This window comes from Talpa occidentalis, unplaced genomic scaffold (genome assembly GCF_014898055.3).
Source record: "Talpa occidentalis isolate TD23 unplaced genomic scaffold, MPIMG_talOcc4v2.1 talOcc4.3, whole genome shotgun sequence".
Taxonomy (NCBI): Eukaryota; Metazoa; Chordata; class Mammalia; order Eulipotyphla; family Talpidae; genus Talpa; species Talpa occidentalis.
This window is the reverse complement of record NW_023603184.1, coordinates 98,672,712-98,698,116: the sequence shown is the minus strand read 5'-3', so window position 1 is coordinate 98,698,116 and position 25,405 is coordinate 98,672,712. Positions and strand designations below refer to the sequence as shown.

The following is a 25,405-nucleotide window of genomic DNA, read 5'->3' as shown; positions in this document are numbered from 1 at the left end:
TAATATTGGGAAGGCAAATACTTCTGAAACAGATCGGAAAAGTATTTACAGATTAGACTTCAATAAAATAAAGCACTTCTCATGAGCAAAGTAAATTAAGAACACAAACATGCAAAGCATAGAGAGACGATACTATGACAAATGACGCGTATCTAAGATATATATAAAAAAAAATCTCCAAATCAAGAAAAACACAACTGACTTTAAATTAAAGAAAGAAAATCTGAACTGACAATACATAAAATAAGATAATTGTATGGTTATAGGCACTGGACAAAGGGAACATCATTGGTCACCAGGGAACTACAATAAAACCATAATTAGAACATGGTACATCCATTAGAAAGGCAAACACTAAAAATACTGACAGACCATAAATAATGGCAAGGATAACGAATAACCAAAACTCTCAGACTTTGATAATAGAAATGTAAATTAGTTCAATTACTTTGGAGAATTATTTGATTGATTTTATTAAAGTTAAACATAAGCCAGCAATTGTGCCGGCATTTATACAATTCAAGAGAATAATGCAGATGTCTGCCAAAATTCATTTTAAAAATATTCATAGCTTTATGTAAAAAATAACTAGAGCAGTCAAAAAATGAGACAACTCAAATGCATAGTAACAGGAGAATGAATAAACAAATCAAAGAATACTTGCACAATGGAACACAACTCTGCAATAAAAACTTACAAAGTACTATATACAGTAACATGGACAAAGCACAGAAAAAATTTATTGAGGGGAGAAAAGCCAGAAACAAAAGAATACAGATGGTATATTTCCATTTATAAGAAGTTTAAGAACATGAAGAATTTATTACAATAGAAGTCACAACAGCAGTTCACTCTGGGGAGGGTGTCACTGACTGATAAAAAGAATGAGAACTCACTTGATCTGAGTGATGTTTAAAAAGATGAATAAATAAGCACATGTAAAAATCACCCAAGATGTACACTTGAAATCTGTATACTTTATTTATGTATATTAGCCACCTCAGATTAATAGGCATAGCAAGTGCCTGTCTGTGTCCATGAAATATGTCTGTCTCCCTTCATATCTGTTTCCAGAAATACGTGCTCTAAAATATGAGAGATCTCTTTGTATTTACTCTTCTGGCCTTGCACATGGATATATAAAGGCAGCACTAAAAAAAAAAAAAAAAAAAAAAAAAAAATCTTTCCAACAGGTCCATTTTGATGTAAGAAGCTAGAATTTAAAAAAAAAAAAGCCTTTCTTTAGTATTTTAATAAATTTGTAGTTTCCTCTGTAACTTAGATGAATGGTAGAAGCCAACTAGTGAAAAGATACTATATTAGAAAAGATAAAGGTAAAAAATATCTAGATCTGAAATATGATCTTCATAATATTATTGCGGTTGACAGAATATTGGACTCCAAGGATGTCTATGTCCTCAGGTGGAGCCTATGAATACCTTGGGCTACATAGCAATGGGAAATGAAGGCTGCAGATGGAATTACGGCTGCTATCACATGACTTTAAAATAGGAAGACTCTCCTGGATTACCTGAGTGGTACCAATGTAAACAAGATTTCTAACAGCGGAACAGCAGGACAGAAGAAGGCAGAGAGATGTTATGTGGGGACACAACCCACTACGGCTGGCCTTAAAGATGGAGGAAAGGGCCATGATCAAAGGAATATAGGCCGCCTCCAGAGACTGGAAGGGCCAAAGTTACAGACCATCCTCAGAACCTCTAGTAAGAAATGAAATCATGCTACATTGATTGTATCCTGCTGAGACTCACACAGGACTTCTGACCTCCAGAACTATAAGATAATAAAAATGATTTGCTTAAGTCACTAAGTTTCAGGCAATTTGTTATAGCAACAATAGAAATACCACCAATTAAGTAGCAAATTGGTTTGATAAACCTAAAGTGAAGTACCTCTTACTCGTCATTCCCCATTTTATTCCTTGCTCTTTTTACTCTGGTAATTGATTTAATTATTAATTGTAGGTCCCAGTTTAATATCCATTCCTGTAAAGAGGAACATAGACAAAGACTTAAATGCTAGTTTTCATATTTGAAAATAACTGCAGAAAAATAACAATAGGAACCATTTCAAACTAATGGTAAGCCTGAGTCTTTTAAAATTATATTCTCAGCTCAATGAGCCATGTTCATTGAGGGACAATTGAGAGTTGACTATTTTATAAAAACAATGTTCTCAGGGTTTTGAGCTATTGCTGGCTATATTATGACTGGTGCACTATGCCTGCTGGGTCAATGGACAGCTGCTGTTTTATTTATTTGCAGACTCCTGGGTTCCATTTTAAGCATGAAAAACATTGTGTGTGTGAGGCTAATGTTTCCTCTGCTCTATAGTCTGTCCACTGAATGAGTAAATTCTTAGACAATGAGATTGTATTTCTTTGGCAAGCAGTAAACAATCAAGATAACTCATGTCAGGAAAAATTCTGCACAAAACTGGAACAGTGAAATGATTGCCAACTGAAAATATGACTCTATCCTATCAAATACAACACTCATGTTAATGTGGTTGGAAGAACAAAGAGTTGACACTGAGAAAGCGGCAGATGACTGTAGATATTTGTTATAAAAGCAGAGACTATTATGGTTGACCTTTTTGCTCATTTTGAATGCCACAACAAACTAGCCACTACTGTTCAAAGATTCCTTTTAATGGTTGTGATGTAAATGACATCTGACAGCACATGGGAATGGTGACTATTTTAAATTGAGACAGATAATCTTCCACATTTTAGGTGGAAATGAATTTATAGATTATTGTTATGACAAGATTTCAATAACAATAGATTGTTTTGTTTGTCTTTTTTAAGATTTATTTTCATTTACTTATGCATACAAGAACTGGGGTATAGGCCAGAAGTGTGGGGGTGAGAGGATTCACTGGAGACAGAGTAGTGAGCAGAACTGGTGTATCTGCAGAAATACACTGCTGATGGGAGCAGTGGGTGAGACATGAGAAGTCTGCTGTTCAATGTGAGTCAGTTCCCTGCCTGGGGATCAAACTCATGCCAGAGTGGCTGGCATTAGCTTAACAATGCTGACTTTAAACCCTATGCCACCAGGGATTCCCATGATAGATAATTTGTAATAATGAAGGAAGGTACGTAGGGGATTTTATAAAGAAATTTGAGAATTGCATTTCAATGTAAATTGAGCAAATATATAATCCCACCAAATACACAGGATAATAGAAGAGTGCTTTAGACAACCAAGTAAGTTCAAGCAATCATCCTTCAAGTCCTATACATGTACTTGTAAAAGGCACAGGATTGCTTCAAAATGGATTTATTTATTTATTTATTCAACAAACATTGAATTTGCCTATAACCATGGCAGGCAATGGGGAGAACAACCTGAATTTTGAAATAGTTTAACCTCATGAGAACAGCAGGGGAGCAATCAGAAACATACATAAATATTTTCAAAATGAACATTGGGATGTGCGTTTATTAAAGATAGCCACTGGTGCAACATGTGGTTAGAGCTGATGATGCTACTTGTAGCATCTATTAAATCACAATATATGAAACACTACAATTATGCTATAAAATAAAATACAATATATACTTGGTGTCCTTTTTGAGTACAATTCCCAGAACATACCTAGCAGTATGAAAAGATATCATTTCTGAATGCTTCTATTAAGTATTCTACAAATTGGTGATATAAAAAAGTGAAATTTTAATTTATATACCAATTAAATGGTTCAATAAACTGTATATACATTTTTACATTAAGTATTTTTAATTTTATTTTTTTAATTTTATTTTTATATTCCCCATACATTAAGTATTAAATGCATAATATTAAGTCCTCCTTCAGAAGTTTTACAGAACAATACTGAATGTAGGCTGACAGCTATCTAACTGAAAAATTGACAAGATTATTTATAGATATAGATACTACCTATTCTGTGTGAAAGTATAGCCTGTAATCCTTTAAATATAAGAAAAACATGTGTAGGGTCCCCCCCATAGCACCATGGGTTGAGCACCATGCTGCAATGCAGGTTCGATTCCCAGCCCGCCAGGGAGAAACCCACATGGCGTGGCAGACCTCTCCTGCCTCGCCCGCTGCTCCCCTCAGCAGTGACTTCAGTCCATCTGGCTGTTCTGCTCCCTGCTCTGTCTCTGGTGAATTCTCTCACCCTCCCGTTCCTCTGACCTGCACCCCAGATCTTGTATAAATAAATAAATCTTAAAAAAATAACAATGTGTAGTAGGGAAGATCTAGCACAAGGTTATTGGGGGTTGGGAAAAGATAGAAAAGTTATACAGTTAAAGTTGTATTAATCCTTAATATTAAAAAAATAGAATCAAAGATTCATTTCTTATCGAGACAAAATATACACTCTCTTTTTGCCTTAGCATTGGGATAAAAGAAATCAACATGTAAATGTCAGTTCTATAAAACCATCAACAATTGAACTTACGCGGTTCATTTAAAGCTGCAGTTATTCTGTTCTCCCATCGTTCTTAAATTTGGCATTATAAACTAGAGTTATGACAGGCAATGATCCAAAGATTCAAATTTAAGTTGCATTTTTCACAGAAATTGAACATACTATCCTAAAAATAGTATGAAAACATGAAAGACCCCTAAAATTCAAAGTAATCTTAGAAAAATAATATTTGAGAAATCTTTCAAAGAATAAAGCTGAAGACCTCATGCTTTCTGATTGCAAATTATATTACAAAGTTATAGTAATCAAAACAGTTCTGTACCTTTCAGAAAAGGTAACAAAAGCAAAAATAAATAGCTGGGGCTATATCAATTAAAAAGCTTCTGCTGAGCAAAGGGAGCCATCTACCGAATCAAAGGACAATCTATGGGCCTCCCTGGTGGCACAGGGTTAAAGTCTTAGCACTATCAAGCTATCACCAGTAACTGTGGCATAAGTTCAGGGAGCTAACCCACATGGCACAGCAGACCTCTCCTGGCTCGCCCGTTGCTCCCCTAAGCAGTGTATTTTAGTAGATTCACCTGTTCTGCACCCCACTCTGTCTCTGGTGAATCCTCTCACCCCCTGCAACTCTGGCATAGATCCCAGTCTTGTATGCATAAATAAATACAATATTTTTTTAAAAAAGGACAATCTATGGAATGGAAAAAAATTTCAAACAACATATCAAATAAGGGCTAATATCTAAAATGTACAGAGAACTCAAACAACCGAATAACAGAAAACACATTATATAATTTTAAAATGAATAAAGAATCTGACTAAACATTTTTCCAAAGAAGACAATCAAACAACCAATAGGTATATTCAAAGGTGTTCAACATCACTAATTATGAGGGAAACAATGATCAGAAAAATGACAATCAAAACCACAATCAGATATCACCTTACACCTGTTATGATAATTATTATAAAAAATATGAGAAACAAGAAATGTTAGGGAGGGTGTGCAGGGAAAGGAAACTCACGCACTGTTGGTGGGAATGTACACTGGTCCAGTCCCTATGAAAAACAGTATGGAAGTACTTCAAAAAACTTAAAAAAATAAAATGACCATATGATTCCGCAATTCTACTTCTAGGTACCTATCCAAAAAATATAAAAATATGAAAGAGTACATTAATTTGAAAATACATATGTGCCACTGTGTTCACTACAGCACTATTTATTACAGACAAAATATAGAAACTAAGTGTTAACAGACAGATGACTGAATGGATAAAGAAGATGTGGTATGTATACACACAAACAAACACACAATGGAACTATATTCAACTATAAAAAGGTGAAATCTTTTCATTTGTGACAACATGGATGGAAATGGAGAAGATTTTGCTAAGCAAAGTAAGTCAGAAGTAGAAAGACAAATATCACATGATTTCAGTCATATGTGTTCTATGAAGAAACAAAGCCAAAGAAACAGACAAAACCAAACCTAAACAATCCCTTGGATTCTGACTACAGAACTGAGATTATCGGATGGGGAGAAGGTGTGAGAGTAAAGGGTGTAAGGAGGTCAAATGAAATGTGGTGAGGGCTACTGGTACATTGCTGATGATTATGGTATTATAACATATATTTATAAAGGTTTGTATCTGGACCGTAAAAACATATGCAGTGTTTTAAGCCAATGTAATCTCAATTATAAACAAAAAGATAAGAAGTAACAAATGCTGGAAAGACATGGGAAAAAAGGGGGACCTTTTTATAATTGGTGGGAATGGAAATTGATATAGCCAACATGGAAAACACTATAGAGGTTCATCGAGAAATTAGACACAGACCAGCCATTTGATTCAGCAATCCCCCTTCTGGGTATTTACCTAAATGAAGTATAAAAAGGATATAAAAGAGATATATTCACTCCCATCTTCATTATCACATTATTCACAGTAGACAAAGTATAGAAACAACCTGACTGTCCATCAGTGGATGGATGGGTCAAAAAAATATGTACACAGAATAGAACATAATTCAACCTCAAGAAAAAAAAAGAAAATCCCATTATTTAACACAACATGAATTACCCCAGAGGGTATTATGCTCAATGAATAACTCAAACAGGGAAAGACAAATACTGTGGAATCTGGGGTTGGGATGGTGGGAAATTTGAACTCATATAAACAGAGAGTAGAGAAGTGGTTGCCAAAGATTGGGAGGGTAGGGAATAGAAAGAAGTTAACAAAAGAGTATAAACTTTCAGTTATAAAATCTGAAGAGCTAATGCATGTTATATTAACTAGCTGTTATCACTATATTGTATAATTAAAATTTGTTAAGACAGTAGAACCGAAGTATTCTCACCAAATAGGGGTAAATATGTAAAGTGATATATGCAGTAATTAACATTCTTTCACAATGTATACATATATCAAACTGTCACACTGTACACTAAATATTTTACAATTTTGTTAATTAAACTTCAATAAAAATGGAAAAAAGTCAGCTGGATGCTGATAGAGAATTGATGTGTGTGAAGTAATTTTGGGTGGGTTGGTAGGAAGGTTTATTCTGTTACAGGGCCTTCCTGAGTCCTTCTGCCATTAAAAGGATTTGTAAGCTCCAAATAACAGGACTCAGGAAGCCCCTTCTCTTTCATACATGGTCCTTAACCTGATTGTAATGTCAGAGAAAATAATTGTCATGGGAAGAAAAAGCTGTGTACAAGCATAATCAGTAAAAGAAATTGTGTACATATGGTTGTGACTGGAGTTATAACTGAAGAAAAAATTTCCAAAAAAAATTAGCAGTTAAAAAAAGATGAAAACGACACATTTGGTACCTATTTATGCGAATACAGCCATTATAAGTCCTTGTTTTGAAGCTTAGTCAGAAAAGACAAAGCTTCAATTGGGACACATAATGTCAGCACCACAAGGTGTCAACATTTTTGAAGCTTATGAACTGTACTCAGAAAAGATAATAAAACATGCTGCATGGAACCCACCATTAGGAAATTCTCTACCTTTCTGACCTAAATGCTTATTGCAACAGTTGGACATTGAAACAGTCAACTTCGTTTGTCTCTGTTATAGTCGTTGTAACTCCCAAGTGAATCTACTAATATATTCCTGATATGATTATAAAAAAGGGGAGTTATAAAATCCCCAAACATAAACTTTTAAAACATTTGCAAAGGAAGATACTCAAATATATTGGCTGACTTATCTAGTACAAACCCCTTAATTAATGCCCAATGTCTTTCTCTAGTCTGATCCTGCTGAATCATAGCATGCCCTTGTCATGTATAGATTTGGCCGTGACTCTTCCTCTGTCACTCAGGAGTATCTCAAATTCACCTCCTACTGTTAAGCTGTGTGCTGAGCCCTCAAGGTTAGAGGTAACCTGTCATTTCTCACAGTGACAAATGGAGAATAGTCTATGTTGCTTCAGAGGGCAAAACTTTATTCAACATTAGTTATTCCCAAGAGACACATCCTACTCAACATGAGGATTAACTTTCTAGGAAAGAGAGCCATCTAACAATAGAAAACACTGCTTTGCAAAAGCATGAATGCCTTCAAGCTGGAAGTATTTAAAGGGAAGCTAGGCTGTCATCTGTCTGGATATAATATGGAATCCAACCTTGGAAGGCAAGTCTGACTCAATGACACCTAAATGCAGATTTCTCCTCTAAGATTCTTAGCCATCTACTTCAGTCACTTTAATAGCCCTATCTTTATGGAAACTGAATTGCTTCATATTTTTAATTATCTATTTTGGAACTGCATTTACTAGTTAAAAGTCAGTATAATGTCCTCAAGCTGGGAGAGGATTTAATAGTAATGTTTATATTGGAATTGGAATAATTTCTTTGTAAGAACTTTTAGTTTTTAAGCTCTATATTTGGAAAAGCATCTCTCAGTAAAAAATGTTCAATGGAAAAGATCTCATTAGATATATTCTACTGCGACATCTCTGAGCAATATGCCAAAAAACTCTAGGGAGAACTCGGGCAAGATATGTTGCTATGGAAAAAGTGTTTATAGTAAACTGATTTTAACTTTGCAGCTACTTTTACCTTTCAGGCATTAAAAACCATTTAGTATGGATTTATTTTTGCTTACACAGCATCTTTACACTAGCTACCATGCCTAAGTTATTATTAGCAGCATTATAAGAAAACAGGATCTAGACTTTAAACCAGTGGATTTCTTCTATTATTTCCACCCCCTCACTCTCTTTGAAATGATAGGAATGTCTCCCAATTTCAGCAGCAAAGAAACTCAGATTCTGGACACCCATGGGGATCAAAAACTTACTTTTATTCACTGATAAAGAATAAGAAAAGAAAATGATGATTCAGCTTAAGTATATCTTATGAACACTTCACTCTGAGTAGTAGAAACCATTTAACTTAGGTATATATGCTATAGACCCCGGTTACCTTTCTTCAAATGAAAAACAGAAATAAAATGATTTGGTAGTTGGCTTATTTTTAAGGTATGAATATGTGTGTGGGGGGAGGTAGAACACATTTATTATTTATTCTGTGTCATATATCTGCTGAGTTTATTTTCTCCTGCTTTAAATAGAAGTAACATATATTATAAGAGAATTTGGACATTAACATAAAATAAAGCATTTTGCTAGCCAAAAAAAAAATCTTTAAACTCCTTGGTGGCATATCCCTTTAAAGGACCTTAGTACTTGGGGACTCTAAACACTCACCACTGTACTTTTGATGCAAAGTTTCAAGAAGATGCAGAATATATTCTCACAGTTTTTCATATTGGTGAAATATTTCATAATTTTTACAAGGTAGATAATAATTGATTATTACTTAACATTTCCTAGAGTAGGAAAAACAGGTCAAACAATAAGTTGCAGTATATTTTAAAGGAGTGTCCTGTGGTGGGAGTGACAATGGTAGGGGGAAGGTCAACAGTTCATGAGGAAGATTCTACCAAGACAGTTTATTCAAGTTCTTTGGGAAACTAGCTGCATATTCAGGCCACTGTCTAATAATGCACAGGGAAAAATGGAATAAATATGAATTATGAAGGTAATTTACCCTTTAGGAGGGTGGCAATTGCAGCTTGATGTCAAAGTAACATCAGACTTGAGACATAAAAAAAAAAATCAATAAAAGGACTATTAATTCCTTCATGTTTATTTCTTGCAATTCCAATTTCACCAGGTCATCTATCAAACACACTGAATGATAAGATAGGGTGCCTAAACCAGAGACATTGGCACAGGTACTAGAAATACTGCTTAGGTTGGGCTTAGGCTGATCACATACAAGGAATGAAGGACATCTGGTTAGCAAGCACCTGCTGTCAAATAACCAGAAAGCGTACAACTATAGACAGTGCAGGCTGAAAAATTGCTGTAAAAGGTTACCTTGAAGCTAAGTCCGAAGGATGGAATGATAATGCACATAATGTGGACTTGAAAGGATTCAAGTCATATTAACAAGATCCCTCCATTCACCCACTCCCAAGACACTTAGTGGAGACCCACTGAATTCTTAGCACTGTTTAAAAAAAATGTGTGTGGGCAGATGGTAGAAAACAAAGAGAAGACAAGGTGCCTGCCTTGTAATCCAGGTGGTTATTGAAAAAGGATAATGAAATACTGATCACTAAGACAGTTTTGAGAGTGGAAAGGATACCATTATTAATTATGTTGGTATTTAGACCAGGACTGTACCCACAAAGCAAGATATATATGTTTACCATATAGATAAAAAATGTGTTTTCCATATTTAAATATTAAAAAGTCTGGAGAATTAAATTTGAAATAATACAGAGTAAAATAAAATTTAAAGCAGGATTGAAAGAGTACCTTCAATAAAGGAAGACAAGCTTATACCCCCCTATTAAAAACATTCAAGAATATTAAAAATTAAGTCAATTTAACACCAACTGGCACAAGCAAGGCATAAATTGAAAATGAATAATGAACACTATATACTTACTATAATGGCTAAAATTTAAAACTCTTACAAGCCCAAATGCTGGCAAAGAAGGAACAGGAATTCTCATTCATTGCTGGAGGGGGGTGGGCGATTGTAAAATGGTATAACCACTTGGGAAGAGTTTATCAGTCTCTTAAAAAAACTAAACATACTCTTACCATATGTTCCAGCAATTACACTCCTTAGAACATACAGAAAAGAGTTAGAAATTTATGTCCACATAAAATTTTGAGAGTGGGCATCCCTGTCTTATTCTTGATCTCAGGAAAAGTCATTTTACCACAGTGAGGATGATGTTGGCTATGAAACTATCATATATGGCTATTATTATCTTAAGGTATGTTCTCTTCATACCTATTTTATTGAGAGCTGTGAACAAAATTTATATATATATGAAAATAGCCAGAATTTATCAAATGCTTTTTCTATGTCTATTGAGATTGAGATGATCATATGAATTTTCTCTCATTTTGCTGATTTGATGAATCAAGGTTTTGAATTTGCATCTGTTGAGTCATCTGTACATCCCTGGAATAAATCTCACTTAGCCGATGTGTGATCTTTTCAATGTATTGTTGAATTCAGTTTGCTAATATGTTGTTGAGGATTTTTACATCTATATTCATCAGAAACACTGACCTATAATTTTTTATTTGATGTCCATGTCTGGTTTCAGTTTTATCCTGAAACCAGTATAAACCAGTATAACCAGTTTCATATTATCCTGATTTCATAAAAGAAGTTAAGAAGCATTCCCTGTTTTTTCAATTTTGGGCAAGAGTTTGAGAAGGATAGGTATTAGCTATTCTTTGAATATTTGGAAGGACTCATCTGGTTATTTGTTTTGGGGGAGGTTTTTCATTATCAATATCTTTAGGTGTGCTATGTCTACTCAGATTTTCCATTTCTTTATGACTCAGGCTTGGCTATCTCATTGTTTTTATATACATTTCTATAACAATAAGAGAATATTAACATCTTTTCATGTAATTTGAATGGCAAAGGAAAAAAAGCAAAAATAAACCAACAGAATTACATCAAACTAAAAACTTCTGCACACTGAAGGAAACTTGCATCAAAGTGAAAAGGCATACAACTGAATGGGAGAAGATATTTTCACATTATACTTCTGACCAAAAGTTAATAAATCTTTTTAGAGACATTAACACATATTCTTTAACATCTCAAGTTTACTATAACTATTTTGAATGTTTTACTGAGTTATTTAATTAATAATTCATTTACATAAATTCATTAAATATTAAATCAATTTTATCAACAAGTAATGTTTTAATAAATGTTTTAAACAAAGTATTACAAAAACCTGTGTATTAGTGTGTTTGTATGTGTGTGTGTGTGTGTGTGTGAGAGAGAGAGAGAGAGAGAGAGAAAGAGAGAGAGGAGAGAGAGAATGTCTGCAGATTCCAAGTTTTTTATTTTTTTGTTGTCATTGATAATTACTCTTTTTTAACCATAGCTTCACTTATTTTCTTAATGCATTTCTAAACATATCTCGAGACACAGAAAATTTTCTTCTAACACTTAAAAAAAAGGTAAATGGGAAAGATACTGAATTTTAAATTACAGAAACATTATAATCAGAAATGGAAATGTTATACCATACTTATCATTAATAATAAAAGATTGTCATCTAATCAAGGTTGAGATAAGAACATTTTAAGAAATTTAAATATACTCCTGATCTGTTCCCATAAGTGGGGATGGGGTGGGTAGAGAACTGTGCGCATTATGATGCATAACCATTCTTTGAGCAATTTGTCTCATGGCATCCAATACATGCCTTACTTTGACATAAAACAAGTTAGCACACTATTAAGTGCGATCAATCATCATATCTGGTAGTTCATGTAGATGAGAAACATTAATGGAGCTTGAATTTGTTTCAGGTGTTTGGAACTCATTGCATTCACTCACCACTACACATTAAGCAAATAAAGAAATATCTTTCCAAGTAGGAGAATGTGGTAACCATTTGTTTTCCATACACAATAAAGTGAGTGCTTGGCAGGTGCTAAGATAAGGGTATAATATGGTGATTAAAGACTAGTTGGCATCCAAGAAGATGGTAAAAGGATGACTGTGCCTGTTTTTAAAAGCACATCCATTCTGAATTTTAAGGACACTTAAAACTGCAGTGCAGTCCATGCTAAGTATCTTCAATTTAAACCTGACAAAAGATTCCAGATTTCTAAATTCGGAAAAGGATTTTGAGAAATGAGCAAGGCAACTTCATTAAAGAAATTTCCCTATGTCAACCCTGGGGCTAGTTTGCAATGAGAAAGATCAGTTGGGGAGCCTACAGAGCTAATGAAATTAGCCCTTAGAGGAACCAGCTCCAAACAGAAAGAATTGTAGGAGTAACTGGGAAACACAGCAAAAAACAATGTATTATACCACCCAAGAAGACTTAGAGCATTGTGGAGGGGCTGGCAAATATTTTATAGAGATTGAAGCTTGCTGTCATATCAACATCAGAAGGATTATAGTTACAGTTCTTGAAGTTTGAGGCGAGATAATTTGAACTTCATGAATTTGAAGCAATGACTTAGAACTACCATGGTCAAGACAAAACCAAGTTTCTAAACTATAACACTAAAAATACAAATAAACAGAAAAGAAACACTCTATTTCTAAAATTATAGGGAAACCCAGAAGTAGAAATGGGTTATAAATTGTAAAATGATCTAGTCATAAAGCTATCCATACTCAGCTGTCATCAGCTGAGCTACTGATTTGGATCCCAATTTTTCTGTTAGAAAAAGTACTAACTGCAGAGTGCCTGAGATTATAGGCAGAGATTAAATAGCCAAAACTTCCAAAGTTTTAGAACTTGGGAGGTGGGAAGACAAAGATCACATTTGCAAGGAAATATAAGAATTATAAATATGCTAGATTTGGAAAAATCTAAACAAAAGAGACTCCACGCTACAGTGCTAAAGCCTTAGCAGTGATGATAACAGTATTTAACTTTCACTTTGAAATAAATTTATACTTAAAGTTACAAAAATAATACATAGAATTACCATACACCTTGTCACAGAACTTTCAGGGTGAAGAGATGTTGTGCATTAACTTTCAGATTATTTTTCCTGGAGCAAAGCCAGGTAGCTCCTCTGATGTCATCTTTGACTGAATCCTAATCTTAACATTTCATTTAACTATGATATAATTCTAAAAACATGAAATAATCAAGTACTATTAGAATTTTACCAACTGTCCCACTAATGCACTCTGTTCTGGTTCAAGATTGAATATAGGGTCCCATCCTCAATTAGGTTATCATGTATCAGTATCTTTCAATCTATGGCAGCTTCTCAATAGTTATCTAATACAGTCTTCCCCCTTTTAAAGAACAATGGCAAATTGTCTATAGATTGTCCTGCTACATGAATTTATGTTATATTTTTCATGATTAAATTGAGGTTTCTTAATTTTGGCAAAATACCACAAGTGTGACGTTTTGTCTTTCACAGCCTGTGATATCATATCTGGACATACTGATATCAATGTATCAGATTAATAGCAATATTAATTCTGATGATTTAAGTTAATTCCTTTCAGACATCTCTATAGCAAATGGGTATTGTGGAAGAAATTCCTATGTTGACTTCTTTTAAGATAGCCTTTGGATTGCTGTGTGAATGTCTGGAATGTCATCTCCACGGCTCTTGTTGGGCATAAAGGGCATAAAGACTAAAATTCTCCCAATTTGATCATCCTTCTGACATAATGTCTTTTTTATTTCTCCCTTTAGTTTATGCTTATACTAAAAATATTCTTCAAAATACCCAACTGAATACGAAAATCATTAATGTCAGGACAGGGAGTAGGAAATTTTGTCAAGCATGGGACTTGCAGCAATTAAGTCAATAAGTAGAAATGCTGGATAAATATCTGTGGAATAAAGGATTTGTAAAAGAATGGGTTTGCAATCATATGTAGAAGAGTTGGTATCAATACTCCGATAATAAAAGGATAAAAATACTTGCTAGTCTCCCAAGTAAAATGTCAAAGAATGCCCATCCATGAAATGATAGCAGTTTTCCCAGTTGAAGGGGAGTCAGTATTGCTTTACATCTTTCTGTGGTTACTGGCACTACAATCTTAAACAATGTCATATTGTGACTGCATATATCACTGTGAAAGAAACGTGAAATGAGATAGCAGTTTCATCTGAAAGTATTTAAGTTCATGCAAATGTATTCAGTTGGATATTTTATCACCAGGTCACACAGCTATTTTACCCCAATGAACATAAATCCCTGGACAGGAGGCAGTAATTTGTCAAACATACAAATGGATGAAAAGAAAAACCAAAGTATACTAACATCACTTGAAAAAACAAATTATTAAAAAGAAAAACCTACATAAAATGAAACAAAACATTATGACTCATCTTTAGAATGTCTGTGAAGACTACATTTAATTTGTTCATGGTGTGCTATATGGGTGAAAAGCAATATCATTTTAATACCACGTGAGTCTCATCTCTTTGGGATTTGGATTTTGAATTCCTAATTGCCAGTTCCCTTTCTATTAATTGGAAAGAAAGGTGGCAAAAAAACATCTGTCTAGGGTTTAACAAAATTTTGAAACTATAGTTTATCAAATTGTTACTGTTTTACTATCTCAAAATGGGAATGTAATTCATGTTGCAAAGTTTCAGTAGCATTTGCTCCACTGAATATTCAATGACAGCCTTCTAAGTAGTGTTTTTATAAAAGACTAAGGTGTTAACAGTAATGAAACAACAAAATGTGTACCTTTCCACTTTTAGAAACAACAGAGTATAATTCTCTGCTTTTATAGGTGATAAAACAGAAGCCCATTGAGATAATATGTTTTCCCACAAGGACATGTACTGACTTACACAAATTGATTAGAGAAAAGAAAATAAAAGAAATATCCATTTGCTGCTATTAGGGGGTTGTTTCTCAAATTTTATTTGGTGTTATAAAATTTTATCTTCACAACAATCCTGTGCTATATTAATTTCCTCATTTTATAGAAGTGAAAATTAAGTATTAATGAAGGGAATTAATAACTCATTCAAATTTGTACAATGAGGCAAGGTTCTAACTGACCTTTGTCACCAAATAATTATGTTTTTTTTAGTCTGTAAGCTATATGTAGCTGAAATGGAAATTATGATTTATATGTACTCTAACAAAAAAAGTAGTGACCTCATTAAACTATAAGCTCTTAAAAAAAAAAAAAACCTACTGTCTATTTTTCAAGCAAAAAAAGCACAAGGGACTATGGTGATGGTGCACGGGTGAATGGGTGGTGGGAATTTTATGGGGCCTACACCTGAGAGGAGAAAGCATACATTGTACAAAAAGGAAGAAAGGTGTAATATATCTATGAAATTTAAAAAAGATCTTCAAAGATCTTTTAAATTCTTCTTAAAGAAAAAAATATTAACAATATATTTTTGACAGTTTGGTGTCCAGATTTTTCAGCAATTTTCAAGATTGTAATAAACTCTGTCCTGTTAAATTATTTTACAAAATTATCATGCTCCATAGATATTATCTCAGAAATACTGATGAGAGAGGAGGGTGGAAAATGTAGAGTCTTAGACCTCTGTGACTAAATAATGGTCTGAAAAGAAGTAGTGCTTCCTACTCTGAGATTAGAGATAAATTAATCCCTGTGTCCCCTGATGCGTAAGTTTAAAAAGCAAATGTATGTTTAAACTCTAATGAAGAGATTTTGTGTAGAAATCAAACTAGAAGTCATGATTCACCTGTGCTTTTAAAGTCTTGATTTTATGCAGAAATAAAAAGTAGGGAAGACAAATTGCTCATTAAATGAAAAGCTGACGTCTGGATTATGGGAGGTAGTGAACATGTCATATTTTGGGCTATTCCATGCTTAATTATTTATATCTTATTTAATCATTAATGTCCATGTAGCCCCACAGTCACTTAGCTTGTTTCTTCATGTTCTTTCCTACACCCTCACTCATACATTCTGAGGCAGTACTACTAGAATATGATGATTTTGTTCCCTTTTTTTTCTTTTAAAGATTTATTTATTTATGCACACAAGAACTGGGGTACAGGCCAGAGGTTTTGAGGGGGTGAGAGGATTCACCAGAGACAGAGCAGGAAACAGAACAGGCCGACTGACTGGAATACAGTGCTGAGGGGAGCAGCAGGCGAGACAGGAGAGGTCTGCCAAGCCATGTGGGTCACCTCCCTGGCTGGGGATCATACCCGTGCTGCAGTGGCTGTCAATAACTTCATAGGTTGCATCTTAACCCCTTGTGCCACCAGGAAAGCCCTTGTTCCCTTTTTTCAACTTCATGTCTGAATGGTTTTTGTTAAACTAATAGGGCCTAAGTAGGTGATGTAACAATTTCGGTTGGGGCATTAGGTAAATTCAACATGACTGCACAAGTGAGTGGAACTGTACAGAAAGGTTCTAACTATGCATTGAAAATACAGAAGGTCACTAAGTAATTTACTGTGAATATCAGATCATTTACCATTTTAAGTCTAACAACATGAGCAGACTAAAGGCAAATTAATTAATTAACTTAGTCAAGAAACCCTTATTTAAAATGGGATCTGAAGGAATCTTTTAGTGAGGCTTGTTCAGTGACCTCACTATGCCAGCTTGCTGGACAGCAACTGGAAGCTTCCGAGAAATTTATGCATTTTAGGTGACTATGTGTTGTATATCAAATAGAGATCATCCAAATCTAGGATTTATTAATATGCATTAATGTCACCTGATTATTTAAAATTATTTAGAATAAGGTGAAAGACCTGCTGTTGAAATATATTAATATATTCATCAGAAAAGAACAGAGGAAAGTTCTAAAATCATACACTACCTGGGCCTCCCTGGTGGTGCAAGGGGTTAAGATGCAACCTTTGAAGCTATCTTCAGCCACTGCAGCACAAGTTCAATCCCTAGCCAGGGAGCTACCCACATGGCACGGCAGCCCTCTCCTGTCTCACCTGCTGCTCCCCTCAGCAGTATATTTCAGTCAATCTGCCTGTTCTGCTCCCCACTCTGTCTCTGGTGAATCCTCTCATCCCCCCACAACTCTGGCCTGTACCCCAGTTCCTGTGTGCATAAATAAATCAATCTTTAAAAAAATCATACACTACCCACATTTTTAGTAATGTCTGACGTGCTTACAACATAACTGTATTCATTTCTTATTGTTGTTGTGACAAATTACCACGTTAGTGATTTAATAAGTTAATTATCATATAGTTCTGTAAGTCAATCAGTTTCTTTGGGCTATAAATTCTAGGTTTCCTCAGGCTACATTCCTCTGAATGTTCTACAGAGGACCTGGTGTATTTGTCCTTTCTAGTCCCTAAGACTGCCCACATTCTTAGGGTCATGGCCCCTGCACCACTCCCACCTCTGATTCTTATAATCTCTTTGCTGATTTTCTTTCTCTTTGCTATCCTTGCCTCCACTTACAAAGCTGCAATTTTTACCCAGGATAATTCGAGAGAATCTTTGCATCTCAAGACAGTTTAATCACTTTGATAAAATCCATTTGCCATGTCAAGTAAACATATGCACAGGTTATGGAGATGAGGCTGTAGATATATTTGGGAGGTCACTGTTCTATCTGCATTAAGTATTGTCAGTTTATTCATTTAATTGAATCTAAGAGAAGAATAAGACAAGTTTTGTTGCCAAATAGTTATCAACATGGATCCTTTTGTGTAGGATTGTCCTAGTATTTGCATTAATTTGTGATATATCAAACCACGCTATTTCTTTATGTATTTTGGTAAACTTTCCTTAGATAAATGTCTGCAAAGTCACTGTAATCATTTCTCTCATGTATCCACTTATGCTTGCAAATATGAGTTTGCAGGTCCTTTCATCAAGTGATGGTGTCTACTTCAGCATGTCAAATATCTAACTTGTTTTGTGACTACTTTGACCAGTTTAATCTGGTTAAGTTCATGCAATTTCTGGCAAAAAACTTTTTAAGTGTTTCCACTTTTAAGGGGTTTCCAGTGTTTCCACATTTTCTCTTGAAATTCTTATAATGTATGCATAAATTTGTGCAATCTGTTAGAAATGGTGAGACCACAGGGCAGAGTTGTTTTGTGCCAACTCTGTAACCAGCCTCAAATTGCCAGTTTGAAGCTGACTTGGCAGTTGATTGCAGTTGTATGAGCGTCACTAACCAAGATCAGATGACCTCTGCTCAACAAAGTCTGTGAGCAATAACAAATGCTCACTAGTTGCTAGTTTGGGGATGGTTTGTTACACAGCAAATGCTAACTGATATTTTTGCCATCTATAGTAATTTTTTTCTGATAACAGATTCTTACAAGTTACTAAGAACTTTTTAAAAGTCATGTTTCACACCATTTATTTGGGATAATGCTTATGTGAATTTGTGTTTGTGAATTATAATCTGCCTTATGAGCATAATAATCTTTAGTTTGAAAAGCTGATTCTAACTTGCTTTTGTAAGCTGTTTTATTTTATTTTATTTTTTAAAGATTTATTTATTTATACAAGAACCGGGTACAGGCCAGATGCACGGGAGGGTGAGAGGATTCACCAGAGACAGAGTGGGGAACAGAACAGGCAGACTGATGAAATACATTGCTGAGGGAGCAGCGGGTGCACGAGGAGAGGTCTGCCGCGCCATGTGGGACCCTCGCCAGCCAACTGGGATCGAAACAGTGCTACAGAGGCTGCGGACAGCTTCACAGCATGGCGCTCAACCCCCTATGCCACCAGGGGAGGCCCATGTAAGCTATTTTAGAAATGATAACAATAGGATGCTATACAGAACCTCTTTGGAAATAATAAAATGACAGTAGGGAAAATTATAAGGATTTATTAATTTTCTACTGTAATTCTATTAGGATAAATTGTTTTAACAAAGGCTCTGGAAAACTGAATATTTTTTTAGAAGTCTGTATCTCTTTAATGAGCTTTCATACTTATAGAAATGCTGCACCTCCCCCTGCAGTGACCTTTAGGGCTAATGGCTTTCGCCACCATCCCTAGGTCCGGCTGGGCAAGGAACCAGCGCACAGTGGGAGAACAGCAAACCCCCCTGAAGACATAGATAAGACTGAAGCCTGTTGAAAGATAACGACCACAAGAAGCCTCCACAAGAATGCTGACCAAAAGGAACCTTATCTCGTCTCCTCAAACCTACAAATTTTATCCCTTCACTCTCTTTCTAAAACTTCTTCCTTCTCTTCTATAAAGGTCATTGATTGCTAAATTAAAGAAACATATGAAATCTAGTAACAAGGATGACTCAAATGAAACACCACTAAGCCTTGTGTAACAACAAAATTGTTAGTTCAATATTGCTCTGTTATATGTTAAAATTCCTTAGCTTTGATCCTTAATGAAAAAGTGTTATTACATAAAAATAAGTGCACATGTTATAATTAATAATAATTAATGAATTTAGTGGTTAGCTAAGAGAAAATGTAATTATATAAAACAAAAGACAAAACTAATGATCTGACTGCTTAGGAATGTGCCTAGATCCAAATGTAACTCTGGACATAAATCACTGCCTTGTCATCGATAAGTAAACCTATGAGCCAACTGGTTTAGTTCACTAATAACTGATCCTATGCCTTTAAAAAAACATATATATACTGGCCACTAACTTAAATAAAATTACACTCAGACTTTCACTCTCTTGAAGTGTGTCTGTTTGTCATTAGCCGAATCCCTGACCACCCCGCGCAATCTCTCAACCCTGACACGGCCTCATCGTCCATCGCTGTGCTGGTCCGTGGCATAGAAATAATACTATTGACTTTAAGTTTCTTTTTCCAATTGACAAGTATTTTCTAAAAGCAAAAACTATCATTAAATGAACACTTTTTAATATTTTAAGACCTAGTTCTGTTTTCCAAAAATGCTTTAAACAAATATATGTGTGTGTAGGTGTATATGTAACTATATACATAATGTATAAAATACTGTTCATCTTTAAAATTTCTGTAAACTCTAGACTGAACCCTAATAAGTTCATAAGGGCCTCCCTGGTGGTCTGGGGTTAAGTCTCAGTGCTATAAGTTCTACCCTGGCCAGGGAGCTGACCCACATTTGGCACAGCAGACCTCTCCTGTCTCTCCCATTGCTCCCCTCAGCAGCGTATTTCAGTAAATCCACCTGTTCTTCTCCCCATTCTGTCTCTGGTAAATCCTTTCACCCTAGCACTTCTGGCCTACACCCCAGTTGTTCTACACAAAAATTAAAAAAGTTCATAAAATTTATTCTAAAAAGGTGCCTATTGCTGAAGAGTTACCCTCTATAGTAACATTAAAACACATTTAATTGTTTATAATTATTTAGATTATTTGCTAATTGTAAGAATGTCCCTTATCTGAAATCATTTTCTGTCCTTGCTTTAAATATCATAGATATTGAATAACTTTCACATCACAAATATCTCAGTAAGTGGCTCCATAAATGTGTCCTAGTTATAAAGTAGCTAGGATATTTTTGCTTAATTTATTCAAATAAATATTATCTTATTACTATATAATAATAGAATAAATATTAATATGAGAGAAAAGAAAAAAGATCTATAGAAAGGGTTAAGGGTTGGGCCTCCCCGGTGGCGCAGTGCTTGAGCGCTGGGTTGCGAAGCTGCCTGCAACCTCTGCAGCGCCAGTTCGATCCCCAGCAGCCTGGGGAGGGTTCCACATGGCGCTTAGACCTCTCCTGCCGCCTGCTGTTCCCCTCAGCAGTGTACTTCGTCACTCTGCCTGCTCTACTCTCCGTCCTGGCTCTGGTGAATTCTCTCACCCTCCTGTGCCTCTGACTATACCCAGTGCTTGTATAAATAAATACATAAATCTTTAAAAACAAACAAACAAAAAAAGGGTTAAGGATTAGGTGGTATATAATTGTTATGCTTTGGTGTAAAATCTGTAATTTCAATTTCAGTTGAACAAGAATTTTCATGCTTAACTAATTACTAATTACTTCATAATTACTTCATCAGAAAAAAAACAAGTTAATTTCTCATTGTCTTCTCATTTTTTTTCTCCATTCTCTGGAAGTCACATGGAATTCCTATAGAGGAATTTGCAAACATTTCTAATGCTTATTAAGTAAACTGATTCTAAAGTCATATACAGATTAGAAATTTCGAATTGCCCACATTTCACCCATTTAGGGAAATACCATACCTGAGGATACCTGAAACACAGTGTATTAAATATGTTTACCAAATTTCACAATTGTAAACCCACTGGTATTTTTCATATATCTGCTTCTTTCTATAATCAATTTTATAGGCACTAAACTCAAAATCACATACCATACAAATTACAGCAATTTTACATTTCAACCAGAAATCCTTATTAATCCCTCATCTTACTACTGCATTTAAGCAGCTATATCAGCTCTAGATGAGGATGGGTTATATTGCAGAATTTATGATGACTGTTTTTTTTTTAACCTTTGGCCATTTTTTCTGTCATTTATCCTGGGTAAAAGTCCAAAATTGTTACAAAGTTCAAGAGAGATTGAATGAAACTGTTTTTCTGTAACTTTACTTTTCTTCATTAAGATAAAAAAAAGAAAATTTAAAAATCTATGTTAAACTTTCCCAAATCCCTACTTATCCAACTACAGGATATTATAAAGGAAAAGGATTGCATTTGTAGAGTAAAAAGGAGAGAAAGAAAAACCTCAAGTTTGGATGAGAAAGACTGCATATTTTAAAAAAATCCTCTTTCTTCAACATAACCTCAAACATCATATACATTTTTTAAAATTTTTATTATCTATTTATTTTATTTATTTATTTTTATGGAGGCATGTTTTATTTATTTATTTGTTTGTTTGTTTGTTTGTTTGTTTGTTTATACAAGCACTGGGTACAGTCAGAAGCGCGGGAGGGTGAGAGAATTCAACAGAGCCAGAGCGGTGAGAAGAGCAGGCAGAAGGACAGAAGTACACTGCTGAGGGGAGCAGCGGGTGGCAGGAGAGGTCTGTACGCCATGTGGGACCCTCCTCCAGTGGCCGGGGAGCAGCCGGGGATCAAACTGGAGCCGCAGAGGCCACGGGCAGCTTCGCAACCCAGCGCTCAACCGCTGCGCCACTGGGGAGGCCCACATCATATACATTTTTTCTGATAAAATCAAGTTATTTGCTACATAACAATTATCTCATTATAACAACTATCTATGTCTCAATAGCAAAATTGAGAGCTGGTATTAGCAAAATAAATTATTTTGAAAAATTTTCCTGTGATGTCTTCTGTGAAGGCTAATTATCCATTAATAAGAGTGAAAATGTACCTTCGTGATGACTGGCACTAGGTCTAAAAAATTAATAAAGCACCGAGTTTGCTTCACATTGGGGTGCTAATAAGTGCATTAAATTCAAACAATTCCAGGTGAAAGAGCAGTTGCCTTTAATTGTCATCAGAAATATAAATATGGTTGTTAATAACTTTGCTAAGCCTGTTTCTTACATTGGATTAAATGTTCCTTTTAGTTAATAGCTATATTTTATGTGTGACACTATGGTACACCATAATGACTGAGGCAAGGTTATTATCTGTGACAAAATATTCCAAATATATTTAGTGACTTAAACTTATTACCAACAATCCCCCAAAATATCCTTGCAAATTATCTGATTAAGACATACATTGGCAAGGTTAAGCGCCAAGTAGTAGAGAAGTAAAAGGCAGTTTGGGGGATTAAAGTGTAGATCACAAGCTTTCCCTTGTACCACATCACTATCATTACTGATAAATCCTCATTGAGCACTAACTAACCCAGCCATTTACAAGATGTTGGAAGCACAAACAATAGTTAAGAAATTGTCCCTGTATCTGAGGAACTTACAACCTGATTGTGGAAACAAAGCACACAATTAAAGAAACACCCACCTAAAAGGACCTATCGGAGCTGTTTTTGTGGGAATGAAATGAAGTTGAACAGACCACAGAGAAGTCAGTAATAGAGGAAGCCACATTTCATACTGTGTTACATGGTTGCTTCAGTACATCTGTCAAGAGTACAGGTGAGGGGGGAAAAAAATGACATGCACAGAAATAAAAGGCAAGCTAAAAACTTCAGCTCTTATTCGATGGTTCCCTACCTTTCGAACATACTCAGCAGGTCCGGGTGATCTGTTTCCACTCTGAGGAGCCTCGAACACACTCCTCAGCTCATCAAGGGCAATGGAGAAGTGCTCTATCCGGTGCCGACCACTCAACAAGTCATCCTTCAGCACTGATGGCCAGCTGTGTTCCCTGGAGTTGCTACTCTTGCTCTCAAGGCCCCTCTTTATAGGCTCTGAGCTCAGTATCTTTTCTCTTACACTGAAGGGCAGACATGGAGGATCTGGGGTTACAGGTTCTGGCATTACCTCTCCTTCAGGTTCAAGCAATTTGCTTTCTGGAGCTTGAAAAAGTCTGCACCGGCTGCCACCAGGACAACACTCACTTTTCTGGTAATCGGTGGATTCCCATTTCTGCCTCAGGAGATTCAGGGAGCCCTTCTGCATTGGGAACATAGATTGCTCCAGAATATCCTGCAATATCAAAAGTCCTTTCATCAAAGGTATGCACAGAGGTGTGAGTAATTTTCAAAACATAGTGTCAGGAGTGCCAACTCTTAGGGTCTGTGTTTCAGCGTAGAAATTCAGCTTTGCTATGCTATTTCCAACTCTGGACTCGTTTCCTCTTATTTATGTCAGTTAACCTAGAATAGAAAGATTAAGTAGAGGACTAATTTATACCTTAATGGTGTTGGAGGAAGTCATAGAGAGGCTATGATCATGGCTAACCTGAAAGCTGGACCTGTTCAATGGATGCACCTTCCCTGCCTCCCATTTCCTTGGAATGTATGTCCATTCCACTCTTCTAGAAGCTGTTTAAAGATGCAGTCTTGAGAGTGTAATGTATTGCAGAGACCATCTGGCCTGTATGCAGGACTGAACCCAGTTAAAGCCTGTGTATAAACTTTTAAGATTCCGATGGGTTGTGCAGAGATGTCCTGTTTCTGTGGCCATCCAGGACAATTCTCACTATGCAGGTTCCCTTGCTTATTAACATCACCACCTACCAATCTAGAGTGGTTTGCTCCTTCCTTCAGTCTCCCTAAGGCTTCCCTATTCAGGACTCAGTTTCAAATTTCAGCAAGGTAACTCCTAAGGTTCAACTAACACACGAATATTTGAATATAAAGAGAAAAAGCAGAAAGACACCATTTTCTTCCCTTTCCCTTCTATGTTAGATCATCCAACAATTATTTACAATGTAGAACTTGGATAATGTTCATTTATCGTTTAGCATATTGTGGGAGAAGAGTGATTTAACATGTCTGACACTAAAGTTAAGGGTTTTTCTCCTGCCTATAACATTTTAGGACTTCCTTTGAAATTATTGTTTTCTGCAAATGTCTTCAAACTATTTCAGAAGTAATAGACTACTAGCTAAAAGTTATTAAGTTTTTGCTATAATGAAATCCTTTGATAATAACTTTATATGTTTATCTCATTTTAATCCCAACATATTACAATGAGTTAGTTGCTGTTATTATTACTACTTTCCTGGTAGAGGAAACTGAGAAGTAATTTGCCCAGGGTTTGGAGTGATGGAGCCTGGGTTTGAAATTCATTTGTATGACTCCAGAACAACCTCTCAACAAGTGGAGTGTAATCTCTTGCTTGTACTTGAAGTCCAATTCACACCTCACTGTGAAACTCTTTAGAATTCTTCCTTGTTTTAGAGTTTTGTGATGAATTGAAAAAGTCCGATGGCAAAATGTACTCTTATCAGAAATACACACACACACACACACACACACATATACACATACACCATTGGCTACAAGAGTTATATGTTAGCATAAATTTTTAATGCAGAAATAATTTTGGTTAACCCAGAGGTTCCACACTATGAATTTGGAACTTTGTTTTAACTAATTTTTTTAAAATGTATTTTTATTAATTGAGGTAATGTTGAGTGACATATAT

At 35.2% G+C, this 25,405-nt stretch overlaps 1 protein-coding gene across 1 annotated transcript in view; it reads right to left on the bottom strand.

Annotated features, from left to right (window-relative positions):
• The window catches only part of XIRP2 (xin actin binding repeat containing 2), a 495,477-nt gene that overhangs the window by 222,335 nt on the left and 247,737 nt on the right, over positions 1–25,405 (bottom strand). The window contains exon 5 of the mRNA XM_037523459.2: positions 23,525–23,959. Coding sequence (XP_037379356.2) covers positions 23,525–23,941 — 417 coding nt within the window. The 5' untranslated portion in view covers positions 23,942–23,959. The remainder of the gene's footprint in view (positions 1–23,524; positions 23,960–25,405) is intronic.